Raw genomic sequence first — 13,212 nt, forward strand, 5'->3', positions numbered from 1 at the left:
AGCAGGTAGGATACTTTGCTGTGGCTGTGTGAGAAATGCATTTGTTTTCCTTTTGTATGTACAAGGTTGAATTGAATGAACTGAAAATAAATGTAATTACAACCATGTGCTTTGCTTCAGGATTACATTGCTGGTCTTTACCAGTCTCTAGGTATGTCTGTTGGCGCAGAGTTTACCCCTGAGGATGTGAGTCTCCTTTACAGCAAAGTGTTTCATTTTTCTTCCAACATCACTGAAGCACATACAGCTATGAGGAAGGTACCAGCTCACACATAATTAGACACAAACACAAACAAACAAATAGTAACAGAATACTACAATGGGGCTGTTTGTGCTTCAGATTGCAGGAGGAGACAGTAGCTGGACCTGTATTGGTGAAAATGTTTTGGATGTTCTCTTAGAAATGGAAAGGGAAAGGGAAAAGAAGGAAATGGTACAATTTTTCTTCTTTAATATGATAATATCGTAGCTTAACTCCATAATCAAAATATTATTACTACTGCTCTTATAAATACTCTTATCTTCAGCTATACTGGGACCTCCTGCTACTAAATACTGGAAATCCCAATGCTTTTCATCACACGATGGATTCCCTGCTCCAGAATACAGACTTTAATACTTTCGAAAAGGCATACACCTCAGATTTAGGATCCCTACAGCAGGTTGGTACAGGTATGTACTTGCAGAACTGTACACTTTCTCCTGCATTAATGCAGTTCATTATTTGCCCTCTTTTGCTTTCCGCAGATCGGAAGATGGGGAGGGGGGAAAGAGTTCTCTGGGAAAAAGACATGTGTGAAAAGGCTCAAAAAAGCAGCCAGGCAGTACTGGGCTAGGTGAGCATCTTTTATTGAGGGTGAGAAGTTACTCAGTTTATAGCAAAATGTGTTATTTTAATATTAAATTTGTACATGTATTGATTTTTATTGTGTGTATGTATGAACCACATAGTACACCGTTGTTAGACTTACAGCCACATCACCCAGATTACTGTGTTGCATGTGTGAAAAGCCAAATATTAAAGAACCTAAAAGGAGCAAAATTCGTAACTGCTTTTTCTTTAATACCCTAGTCCTTGTGGCAAATCTGTGCATTATTCAATAATATTAAATTGTGGTTTGCATGTAGCACATCAAATCGCTAAAGCAAGTAGAAAACAACTCGGTGACTGCAGCTTAACTGGGTGTACTGATGTGAGCAACAATTGTATTGCCAGTTAACACAGCTTTTTACTAAGGAGGATGTTTTATCTTTCAGAGGTTAGTCAATATTACTTAACCTGAGTATTAAGGAGCAACTGAGCATTTCAGAGATATACAGTTTTCTAATATTACAAACCACCCCTTTATAGTGAAGTGCTTACTTGCAATAGCTATGTTGTTAATGTGTCTGCTTCTACTAAGATTGGCATCACAGGGTGTGTGGAGCATACTGCCCTCTACATGGCAGAACCAAAGTCAAAGGATTACAGGCCAGGCGTGGGGCCATGTCTCCTTGTCAGACGTCCTCCTCTTGGTGGATGTCAAGTATGATGTGGTCACTCAATTGCTGTATACAGAAATGCTTCAGGAGCACCATAGTAAGGAAATGTTCCTCTACACTGTCACCTAAGTACACCTTAATCACAATGAAGGAGTCTGCTTTGGATGCTTCATGTTTCTGTCATTACTTCTTTGTTGATCCACAGCTAAGAGCGTCTGGGAGATGATGCCGACATGGCAACAGCATCAGGAAGTAGAACAGTTGGAGGATCGTGCAGATGAAGCTTTGGCATCTGTTGATATGCTCAGCTTAGCTGAGCTGCCAGGAGCTTTCAGGATGTACAAGTAACACACATAGATCATGTTTTTGCTACTTTGCTTGAGTGTTTGAACTTGGCTACACTGCCACTGGTCGGGGATATAAGGAGTCAGTGTGTTATCCAAAAACTAAAAAAGGATGTGCATAAACAACTTTGTTAAATAGCACACGTAACGGCAAAGAAAATGGTTTATCAAAACAGATGGGTTAATTTGTAGATCCATCAATTTTCCTGACTGCTTATTTAACTAAAGGGTTGAAAAGGGATAGATCCCATCTCAGGTGGCATAGGCCAACAGGCAGGATACACTTTGGACAAGTTCAGCACAGGGAGAACAAAAAGCAACAGACGATTCACACTCACATTCATACGTACTGGCACTTTAGGGTCTACTATTAAGATGGCATTCATATATTTGTATTATGTCTGTATTATGGATGGAAAGCATTTAGTTTGATTCATGTTAAGCCAAAGCACCATGGTAAAGCTTATTTCCCTTCAGGGCCTGTATGAGTGCATCTTTTAGAAGTTGTCCTGAGCAGTCCTGGTCTGCCGTTTCTCTTCTGAATGAGTTGCACAAATTTTGTCAACAAGAACATGATGCACTTACAGTCCTGCATGAGAGGTAAATTATTTCAAGTAGTTTCATACATTTGACTTAAGAGAGTTTTTTGGGGGGAAATACCACGATGAAACCCTGAGAGGGAAAGGGTTGATTCATCAATCTTTTATCTTCCAGGCTCCATGGGGAGAGCCTGAAACTGTTGTGTCTGTACGTCAGGTTGGCAACTATTAGAGCTCAGAGAGAGAAACTTTCCTATACAGCTCTTCTGGCTGCTCACCAGTCCTGGGAGACATGGTGAGCCAAAACAACACTCAGAGTATACAACAGTTTGTATTCACAATCATCAAGTTTTCATATCCTTTGTGTACTGTCTGTCCATTCAGGCCACATGTTAACGGTCCACGTAGAGCAGAGCAGGCCTCCTTGTGGCTACATGGAAAAGCACAAGAGAAAGAGTATGACTTTGAGACAATAGAGCAGGTATTACAAATCAGACTGTGGACAGCAAACTCCTGTTATAATATTGCTCTCAGATTATATACATGATCTTTTTTAGTGGGTTAACATTACTTTTATAAGTAATAGAGCTACATTTTTGGTCCACTTATAGCAGTCAGTGCTGCAGCTGCTGGTGCTGACTCAAGAGGAGGAGAGGAAGCAACTTATCACATTAATACATGGAATCTCCATAAAGGATGTGCAGGCACCAGCATTCACAGTGCCTCCAAAATATGGTAATAAATAGTTTTATTTTTCCCAGCAGAATTTATTTAGAATTTACTTCTTTTTGATTTCCATCATTTCTCCACTTCATTATCTTCTTTCCTGTTTCCTCGACAGACAATCATCATCAAGTTCCTTTGAGGAATGGCTGTATTAAAAGGCTGCATCAAATTCATGCTTGGTTGCAGGCACACAGTGGTACTCAGAGCCCTCTACAGCAAACTAACCCTGAACCACAACCGATGGCCCAGCTCAAAGTGCAGGCCTACAGAGAATGGTCCCAACTTCTCCTGGAAGACTGTGCCCTGCTTCTTCTAACCCATCTAACAGAACTTCAGGAAGTCCAAGCTTCTGCTTTACTGCAAGCGATGATGGATGGGGTGAGTCGAGTCAATCACAACATACAAGTCAAAGCAAGAAAACCTACAAAAGGCTGTAATGTTAATAGTGGTGCATCTTGTCTCTTTGTTTAGAATGCACAGCTTCTCCAGGCTTTGCAGGATAAATATAAATCTGAATTTCAAGCTCAGTGCTTTAGCAACCTGCTCCACCTCCTGATCTCAGATGCTCCCCTTAGTTCAGGCTCTGTGTTAAATCCTTATCCAAACTTTACTGAAACCAGCAGCAGCAAGCAAATCATAGTTCAGTCCTCTTACACTGGACAGGCAGAAGTCCAAAACATGAGTGGGGGATCAGCTGAAGCTGAGACGGTTGATTCAAGCAAAAGCAGCAACGGTGTAGTGAATGAAGTCCAAAATGCGGATGGGACTTACAAACACGATTTCTGTTCAGGTATTAAAAACATTTAATAACTAATTATCCTAATAAAATAACATTTTCCTAAAACTGTGGGAATAATATGCTTTGAACTCCAACAGGTTGTGGAGCAGTCATGGAGGACCTGCCCTACTTGGAGATCCTGTGTGTGTCAGATGCTCGTGAGGGTCTTGCTGCAGATGGAGGAGCCAAAGAGGAAGCAGAGGGCAGTGAATTAAAGAGCCCCCAGAGCTGTGAGAAACAGGGCTCTTTAATCACCCTCGCCTGGAGCAAACCACCAGAGGATGACATAGACAGCGCAGCAGAGCCTGCAGATGGGTGTACAGGACAGATTCAGGATGGTGCAAGAAGTCTGAAGACGCAAGCACGGCCTACACAATGTGATGTGTCAGATCAAGAGAGAGGTGGAGAAGAGCTGAAACCTACTGGGTTGAAGTCTGGTACTCCAGATCACTGTGACACACAGTCTGCAAACCAGCAGTGCAGCACAGTAGAAGAGGTACTTCATAAGAGTGTAGCAGAACGTAATTCACTGTGACTGTCACTGAACTCATGTGTTCACTTTCTGAATTCTTATTAGCTGGCCTTCAGTAACAGACAAACAGCCGATCAACCAAATGAAGGAGAAGCTGTATTTGAATGTGGCTTACAAACACATGCTTTGGTGGCAGAGAGCAAGGAAGCCGCACAGCCACACCCTATGGCTGATTCCTCTGAAGCTAACCCACATGCAGACGACTTCTGCTATGGGACATGCAAGGACATAACTAATGCTGACAGGGTTGTGACTGAGGTGGAAACAGAGTCCAAGCAGTGGGACATGACAGACCCTGAACTTGATTGCTATAAGGAGCAGAAATACTGTCCAGAAGAAACAGTAAGAGTAGTCTTGACATATTCTGGTTAGATCGGTTCTCATTTAAAACATACAACCAGCTATTTTCCCACCATGTTCCAGGTAGACTATAGCCTGTCAGAGTGTAAGGCAAAGAAGGAAGCTTCTCTGATGGAGAGAGAACGAGTGAGCGAACCGGTGTCTGCAATGGAGAGAGAGAGGACAATGCGCAACCTAGTGGACATGCAAAGAAAAGTTGAACAAAGGCAACAGAGAGACAGAGAGAGGCAACTGCTCAGGGTGAGACAAGGTGTAGAGAGGGACACTGCATGCTCATGACTCAGAAATGAAAGCAGAATTGATGTTACATTGTTAGCATGTCTTTCAGGTTCAGGAGCGCCTGTCAATCATCCAGAACAGAAAGGCAGAGGAAGACCTGCTTGGCCTGAAACACACAGACAGGATAAAGCACCTTACTCAAGATCTACCACTGGTAACTACATATTGAGGAACTGTATACTTAAAAAAAACCCTCAAAAACAATGAATTAGCATGCTATCTTATCATCATATTGTCTACTTTTTAGGAAGATAAGAACAAGCAGAAGACTGTTGTGAAAGAGCGTCTGGAGCAACTCAGAAGAGAGCGCTCTTATGTCATGCAGTCTAAAAGAGATAGGTAAATGACACCCTCTTGAATCTGCCAGTCAACACCAAATTAATATTGACCGCATTTATTTCAACACTATTTTTTAATCCTTTAGAAATACCACAGGGTTTAAAGAACTCCTGGGTCCAGTTGCCCTCCAGAGCAGAGACACGGAGGATGCAGAAGACTGAGTCACAACACAGTCACAAAAATACCAACAAATGTACGCTTTTCTTATTTTGAATATATTGAGGCACCAATTGTCTAATGTGTTTAGGTTTAATGGTGCAGATTTTCTATCAGCAGTATTTCCTTTTGTTCGGGGTTGTAACAAAACTTATACAGAATGCTCAGAAACCAGTACAGGTTGTACATATGAAAACAGAACAGCTCAATGAACTTGCAGTCATTTATTGTACAGTTTAATCATAATCTCGACAACCATAAGCATCAACAATAATGTAATTTACCAATGACCCTTGTGTACAGACTATCCCGTGGGCTAAATTAAATACACAATGAGTCACAGAGGTGCGTGATAACAGTCTACAGTGGCTCCATTAACTTCTCTTCATCTGAACATAACATTTATTACCATTATGTAAGAAAAAAAGTTGTGGCTAAAGAAAGACACTGCTGTTGACTCTGAATGCACCTGTGGAGTAGGACTGTATTTATTTACAGGTATATGGGGGTGGGACTCTTATAACATGTTGAGGGACAAAGGTTTGGCTAACAAGAATAGGGAGATATGTATAACATAGAGGGTTTGGTGCAGGCTCAGTGGTTTTCCTGCAAGCCAGGAGAACTTCTCAGTCCTGGTGAGAATAAAACTGTCCATGTGGGGAAGATTCTCAGCAAATAAACATTTTTTTCTCCTTCCCTAACTTTATATAATATCCACTCGCACTGCAGTCCAATATAAAGCAGGAATACCTACCACCCTAATAAGCCGGAACATTCCACAGCAGCTCCCACACACTGAGCCACTGCATAACACACATACAAGTAGTATACAAGTTTGACCTCCACTCAAATAAACACAAAACTTCAAGTTCAGAGGTCTCAAACACACTAACCCCCCGCTTCAGACATGCAATTGTTTCCATTAATCAACTGAACTTGTCGGCTTCATGTCTGAACATTGATCGTCTCTCTTCAATAATGGCAAGACTGTGAATGTGCATGTGTCTTGAATCAGTAACGACTATAATTTGAAGAGTTGTATATGATGCTTTTTTCCTGATCCAGAAGAGAAATGTTTGTCCCTGGGTGGATGTGTTAGGGGAAGGGTACAGCTCTCCAAGGAGCACCATGCAGTACAAATACAGAACCTGCCCCTTTTTACACTATTGGAGAGAACTAAACATTCGAAAATTTACTTGTCTTCAATTAAAGAACCTTAACTAAAGTGCTATACATCTGCACAGCATAATTTTTTCACTTTAAAGATTAATGAATGTTATCTCTGTCTGAATGTCTGAAAAGGGGCTTATCATTCACACCTACATAGACAAAAACAGCTTACATATGAGAAAAAAACAAAACAAAAAACAAATGTGCCTGGCAGGCAGGTAACTTTAGTCAGGCCTTTAATATGTGTGTGTGGCAGCTAGGAACTGAACAGAACCAGCAAATCCCATTTTCAAAATATGACACGTATAATCAGGTTAGCGCTGATGGGAGCAGGGCACTTTAATAGTGGTGACACACTGAAATCGAAACACCTGTGGTGCCAGATGTTTATGTAATGTCTGGACCCTAGTTTTACACGGGCAAGCTCTTTAGCAAACGGCAGCATGCGCTTGTGTGTAAAAGATTTTAAACTATATTTTTTACAAGACAGTCAACAAAAATTTAATTTTATACATTACCTTTCATTATAGGAAAGACGAGTCTAAACATTTAGGATGAAAACAAAGGGATCTAAATCATGTTAATTCAATAAACCTCTGAAAATGGGGCCACCTTCCTGCTGCTGGCTTTGAAGAGCACTACTGTTCATAAACATAAAATGATCATAACACATCCAGGATCACTGTCTTATGGGCACCATGGAGCTGAACGAAGGGGGGGGGAATTTTGTGTGAGACTAAAAAACAAAAAACAAAAAAGAAATTATATATATATATATATTCTCTTTTTCATGTGAGTCTTGAGAGGAGGAAAATGTATGAGTCGCAAATCTTGAATGGTGTTAGCAATGGGACTTTTGTGTTTTTATGCTTCTATGTGTGTGCAAGTCTGTAGTCTTTCTATTGGTGTGCGCACTGCACTCCTGGGCCATGATGACCGCCTTCCTCATCAGAACTATCATTGTAGGCCTCTCTCCTGGCTCCGCTTCCTGAACCTTGACTTCTGTCAAAATCTGTTAGGTCAACTTCCTCGGCATCTGCTGCAATAACGGGAGTCTCCGCACGGGCAGGCAGCAAGCACTCGAGTTCCTGAAAGAAGACAAACATCCATCACGACATTGTATTCACTCTAACATTTTGCGAGTTGTGATTTTTGTTTTCTCTATTGCAACTCACATTCAGCTTTTCAGGGTTAATCCAATTGTTTTCAGGGAACTGGACCTCAAACTTAATGTAAAGATCTCCCTTCTCAAATGGATTTCTGTACTGAGGCATCCCCTCTCCTTTCACCACTCGAATGCAGCCTGCCACAAACACACAAAGGAGAAACGGCACACAGATTCAACAACAATTGTACACTAGAGTGCGAGGTCTATGTGCTCTCCAACAGAGTCTAAATATAAGATGGATCTAGCCACAGTGATATCATCCACTGACATCATCTCTCGCACTGAGCATTATCACAGTTGCTGTGTTAGTGAGGTATTGATCCGACAGTGAAACCAGGGGACACAGTAAACCCTAGGGACTTGTCAACCACAAGGTAGGCTTGCCCTAAACCATACTGTGATTTATGGTCCTTTCAAATCTGATAGGTAGGGGTGCAACGATACACAAAATTCACGGTTCGGTTCGATACTTTGGTGTCACGGTTCGATATTTTTTCAATACAAAAAAATGTTCATGCTTTTTTAATTTGTCATTTATTAAAATTATAAATATATATTTGAACTCAAACGTACAGTTTTTTAATTTAATGTTGCTGAAACAACAAAGGGATAAAATAATAAATCTGATCGAGAAATCACTCATCTTTGGAAAAGAGAGTTTATTACAGAGAAATGGCTCTTTCCAAAATAAAAGCTATACTATACGCTTCTTCTGGGCTATATTCTCAGCAGCATATTAAACATATCAGGTCCCCATAAGGAGAATCACGTGCTAACGGCTGTCTAAATGACTCGGGTAAAGTTTGTAGCATGTGTGCTTGTTGTTTTTGTCTGCTTCCACTTGTCTTTGCACTATGGTGATGTCGGCGTAAATGTGCAGTCATATTCATTTTGTTCCCACTAGTGCTGTCAGCGTTAATCTGAAATGACGTTAACGCCACAACACGGCAAATCTCCGTTAATGAGCAAACTGCGCTAACGCAGTAGTTCCCACCCATGTAATTGAGCATTGCGTGGCACATCCGACATACTGTTTTACTTTTGTCCATGACGCGCTTGCCTTCAGGGTCATACTTCACATGAAGACCAAAATAGTTCCAAAGGCCAGATCTGAATGAGGGTGGGGGAGGTTCAATTTGCCATGTTGTAACGAGCTTAGCTTCTGTCTTGCTAGCTTGCGCTGCACTCAGTGGATCTGCGCTCGACAGTGCAGCCTAGGCGGAGTAGTTGAACGCAGATCCACTGAGCTGTCAACACAGACAGCATCGTCAGAAGAAAAGTTGATAAAATAAATTAAAAATTTTGCATTGTTCGATACATATGCGTACCAAACGGAAAGCACTGTATCGAACAGTTCAATATCGATACGAGTATCGTTGCACCCCTACTGATAGGGTCTAATATTTTCACATTTAAAATTTTTTAAAAATAATGAATGGTTAAAAGTAAGATTTGAAACTAGAGACACCAAAAGAAAACCCAAAACAAAACAACTTTATCACAAATTTCATAGCTCAACTTCGCTAATTGGTTGATTTCCTAATATAAACAGGCTTCTTTTTGGGAACAAGTGACGTCGCCCCCTGCTGCCCATTAGACAAAATTAGTTATACTATACATCAGCATTTCGACTTTTCTGACATGGAAGCTACATCTATCTTTTATATACAGCCTGTGGTTTCCATATTTATTCTGAACCTGGAATTTATAATATAATATAATATAAACTATGGTGCAAGTTGTCAAAATTGTCATGCAAACGATATTTTAAGACTTAGATTATACATGTGTCTGTGCTTATCATACATGCTAATGCCACAGTTTTAACTCAAATGCAGTTTTATAGTTACATGTTTATTTAGAAAACTAGTGTTAGATTTTACATTGTTAAGTTTGAAATGTCCCAAAAAAGTATATGTATTCTCAACAACTTGAAACAATGACAGCTTTTTCACAAGACAGTTAATTATATAGCACAACCTTGAGAAATTACCAGAAAATTCTACAACACCAAGGTGACTTGTTAAAACAATCTAATTTTGTTTTCAATTTGGTTCACATTAGATGTTTATATTCTCTCTTTTATGCTGTCCTAAAAATAAATGCTGGCACCAACACTTGCAGTAAAACATAAGTATTCATCCAATAAATTTCCTTCTGTCCAACCAAAAAAGAAAGAATGTCATAACAGAAAAAATAAATTAAAGTAAAGGGAAGATGTTTACCTGGCTCAATGACCTTTCCAGGTGGGTATTTAACAAGCAACTGACGTCCGTCGAGGTGTGTGACTGTGAACTGGAAGCCGCACAGAGCCTCAACCAGGCCGATACGATGAACCATGTGAAGATCGCTGCCATCACGGCGGAAATCCTATTTGAGATATAAAACCCATATTTGTTGCTTAGGTTCATTACATCAAATCGCTTGGATAAATGTAGACTTTATTCATTATCCAAGTTATTCTATTATTAAAAACAGTTTTGTAATCAATAGGAGCTGTCTGTTTTGGGGTACCTCATGTTCTTTCTCTTGCAGCACCAGAACTATATCTCCTGGTTCCATGCCTGGTGCTTGGTCAGCTTCTCCAGTGAATGTGATCTTCTGTCCATGTCTCATGCCTTTGTCCACGTGAACTTCAAGAACCTTAGTCTCCTTACAGACTTTATGACCCTCACACTTTCTGCAGCGGTCCTTTTCATTTATCACTTCACCTGGACAACAACCACACACACAGAATAGAAGACCTCAGAGAGCTGTTTTGCTGCAGTTTGTACATTAACTTTGTTTTTAATGTCAGTTTGCAGGTGTGTGGGGATACATTACCCTCCCCATTGCAATCTGTGCAGACTGACTGCATCTGCTGAACCATTCCTGGGGCCAGCTGTCTAATCATGATTCTCATGCCCCGTCCTCTGCATGCTACACACTTCTGCACAGCTCCTGCCTTACCACCCTGACTAAAAGCCAACAGTAAAGTATCAGCATTATTATCCATTTAGAGCAACTGCAAATCATTCATCAGACAGCCTTAAAACTACAAATCAATATAATTTTAACAAAAAGGAAACTCACCCATTACAGGCACTACACAGCACATTCTTACTGAGCTGCAGTTTTGTGGTTTTACCATTGTACAAGTCTTCAAGAGAAACCCTGTAACAACACGATTTGTAAGTACACATACTGCATTACATATGCACCATCCACTGAAGCATCCATCAAACAACAACACTTACTTCAGCGGGTGTACCATATCATCTCCTCTCCTCCTGCCTCCATTGCGTCCTCTTCCTTGTCCCCCCATGAACCCAAACAGTCCTCCACCAAAAATGTGAGAGAAGATATCCTCCATGCCAGGTCCTCCTCCTCCTCCCTCCCGTAAGCCTTGCTCTCCATAGCGGTCATAAAGCTCCTTTTTTTCTGGGTTTGTCAATACCTCATATGCAAAACTTATCTCTTTAAACTGGAAAATGAACAAAGCACAATCAGACAGGTTGAACTGGTGCATGAAGAAAATAAATTCAGTGCACCTCAACAACAGTTCCCTTTTACAAAGCACAAAGGACTTAAAAGAGGCTTTAAGATTTGAGTCATAGAGAAATAAATATATTTTTAAAAAGCATTCTTCTCTAGTGGAAAGCCTGTGTCACATTTTGTACTCTAATCTGTGCCTAGGAGTAATCCTCAAAGCACTGGGCTATGTGATCATTATAAATGGAGGCGACATCATTTCTGCATGCCCAATTGTTGATCAACTGAGCATCCTTTGGTGCTGTTGCTAACACTACTGTTTTGGTGCATCATACCTTGTCTCCAGCTTCAGGGTTCTTGTCAGGGTGGTACTCTTTGGCCAATTTGCGGTAGGCCTGTAATAAACCAAAAAAAATAAAAAATATCAGCGTGAAGAAAGCTGGGTCACAGACCTAAGCTCATGTGCCTGTAGCAAGACGCTTCAATTAGCTTGCTGTCTAAAACAACAGGATATAGTCAAGATCATGGTTGCATGTAACATGTCAGAAACTCAACAACACTGCTTCCAAATAGTCAGCTTTTGACTTGCCAGCGTTATTTTGAATCCCGATAGACGGAAATACAAGGTCTTTATTACGAGACAAAAATAAGATGAATACACAAGCTGTATAAGTTGTGTTATGTCGGGTTTTGCAGAGGACGCAGCAGTTGTCAAATATGAGCCATTAGCATCTGCTTGATGTTTGAATGGATTTTAAAGGGAATAACGCCTGGACGTTGGCTAATGTAGCTGCACGAATGGTGGCATGAACGTTAGCTTGTGACCATCACACACGTTGTTTATAGCGTTGCCTAACATCAATACTGATAAGCATGATCAAGTATTACACTGGGGTTGGCAGTTTATTAAGCTAAGTGTCTCGTTTAGCGAGTGTTGTTTCGTTACTGAGTTGGTGAGGACTATTTGCTGGAATTTAGCATTAGTAGCCGGCAAGCTATCACACTCGTGTTTACCAGTGTTATCTCTGTTTTCAAATAGACTAACTTCATCCTTATCACGTATTTAGAAACACTTATAAGCAATCATTTAATGCCAATGTGTCGCTTAAATTATGTTTAAAAGTCCGGTGATGTATCCCGCTGTTATCCAGCTCATTTTACTGGCTAAGCTAGCTAAACATCCATTAGCTTGTTTGTAGGCCACATTTGCTCTGGTGACCTCTCTTCCTCTTTTTTCAATTTTGTTTGAACTCCAAGACATTCATTTCACTGTAGCATTTACGTACCTTTTTAAGTTCATTTTCAGACGCAGACGGCGAAACTCCGAGGATGTCGTACAATTTAGTATCCACAACGCCCGACATGACGCTAACCGGCAACTACAGAGAGACCTTCTCCGGAGGAGGTTCAGCTGTGCGACGATACGCGGATCTACCGGCTGGGACTGTCCGGACTTTTGCCAGAAGCAGCACAGACAAACACCCCATGACAAAAAGATGCTGAAACATGGCACATACTTATTATTCCAAAACAAATACATTTTCGTTTAATTTGTATGATATACGTGTAATTAATGACCGATTTTGTGTGTGTTTACAAAAAAAAAAAAAATACATTAGGGACTGTGTTAATCTGTTACAAAACATTGTTTAAAGCATGAAAGTCACACTTTCCACATTGGTAATCTGGTTAAAAATATGTCCCAGAAGATACATTTTCCGGACTTATTATATGTTATGGTTATTTTCTTTTAGAACTTTGAGTGTACCATAATACCACCACGCTCAACAGCTCTAAGCCTTGCAGTCTTTATTTAAGCTGAGCCTATCCTTAATAGCTGTTAGGCTGACACAACATAAATGTAATTT

General features: G+C 40.5%; 2 protein-coding genes across 2 annotated transcripts; one reads left to right on the forward strand and one right to left on the reverse strand.

Annotated features, from left to right (window-relative positions):
- Positions 1-774: 774 nt before the first annotated feature.
- LOC147324606 (uncharacterized) lies at positions 775-5,540 on the forward strand. Its single transcript, XM_086298516.1, has 15 exons — positions 775-836; positions 1,404-1,579; positions 1,688-1,826; positions 2,304-2,426; positions 2,541-2,660; positions 2,750-2,846; positions 2,977-3,100; positions 3,207-3,469; positions 3,563-3,881; positions 3,968-4,365; positions 4,447-4,743; positions 4,825-5,001; positions 5,090-5,194; positions 5,288-5,379; positions 5,465-5,540. Exons 2-15 carry the CDS (start codon positions 1,561-1,563, stop codon positions 5,538-5,540), a joined length of 2,349 nt encoding a protein of 782 aa, XP_086154642.1. The 5' UTR covers positions 775-836; positions 1,404-1,560.
- A 204-nt stretch (positions 5,541-5,744) lies between these two features.
- dnaja2b (DnaJ heat shock protein family (Hsp40) member A2b) lies at positions 5,745-12,790 on the reverse strand. Its single transcript, XM_086298517.1, has 9 exons — positions 12,631-12,790; positions 11,680-11,739; positions 11,110-11,336; positions 10,946-11,026; positions 10,697-10,830; positions 10,388-10,584; positions 10,099-10,243; positions 7,881-8,008; positions 5,745-7,793 (listed from the first exon to the last, which is right to left on the reverse strand). The coding sequence occupies exons 1-9, from the start codon at positions 12,706-12,708 to the stop codon at positions 7,605-7,607; spliced, it is 1,239 nt and encodes a 412-aa protein (XP_086154643.1). The 5' UTR covers positions 12,709-12,790; the 3' UTR covers positions 5,745-7,604.
- Between the last annotated feature and the right edge of the window lie 422 nt (positions 12,791-13,212).

Source organism: Aulonocara sp. 'chitande type north' Nkhata Bay, linkage group LG7 (assembly GCF_057382095.1).
Source record: "Aulonocara sp. 'chitande type north' Nkhata Bay isolate Kocher_YH1m ecotype deep benthic linkage group LG7, A_spYH_male_GT1.1, whole genome shotgun sequence".
NCBI lineage: Eukaryota > Metazoa > Chordata > Actinopteri > Cichliformes > Cichlidae > Aulonocara > Aulonocara sp. 'chitande type north' Nkhata Bay.

What these genes read in the sequence shown, in the direction of transcription:
- LOC147324606 (XM_086298516.1), top strand. An exon ending in GGAGCTTTCAGGATGTACAA is followed by an intron (nt 1,827 to 2,303) that starts GTAACACACATA and finishes ATTTCCCTTCAG; the next exon opens with GGCCTGTATGAGTGCATCTT. An exon ending in ATGCAGTCTAAAAGAGATAG is followed by an intron (nt 5,380 to 5,464) that starts GTAAATGACACC and finishes TTAATCCTTTAG; the next exon opens with AAATACCACAGGGTTTAAAG.
- dnaja2b (XM_086298517.1), bottom strand. Translation starts at nt 12,708, where the DNA reads ATGTCGGGCGTTGTGGATACTAAATTGTACGACATCCTCGGAGTTTCG. An exon ending in ACCCTGAAGCTGGAGACAAG is followed by an intron (nt 11,337 to 11,679) that starts GTATGATGCACC and finishes TTCATTTTCCAG; the next exon opens with TTTAAAGAGATAAGTTTTGC. An exon ending in GATATGGTACACCCGCTGAA is followed by an intron (nt 11,027 to 11,109) that starts GTAAGTGTTGTT and finishes GTGTTGTTACAG; the next exon opens with GGTTTCTCTTGAAGACTTGT.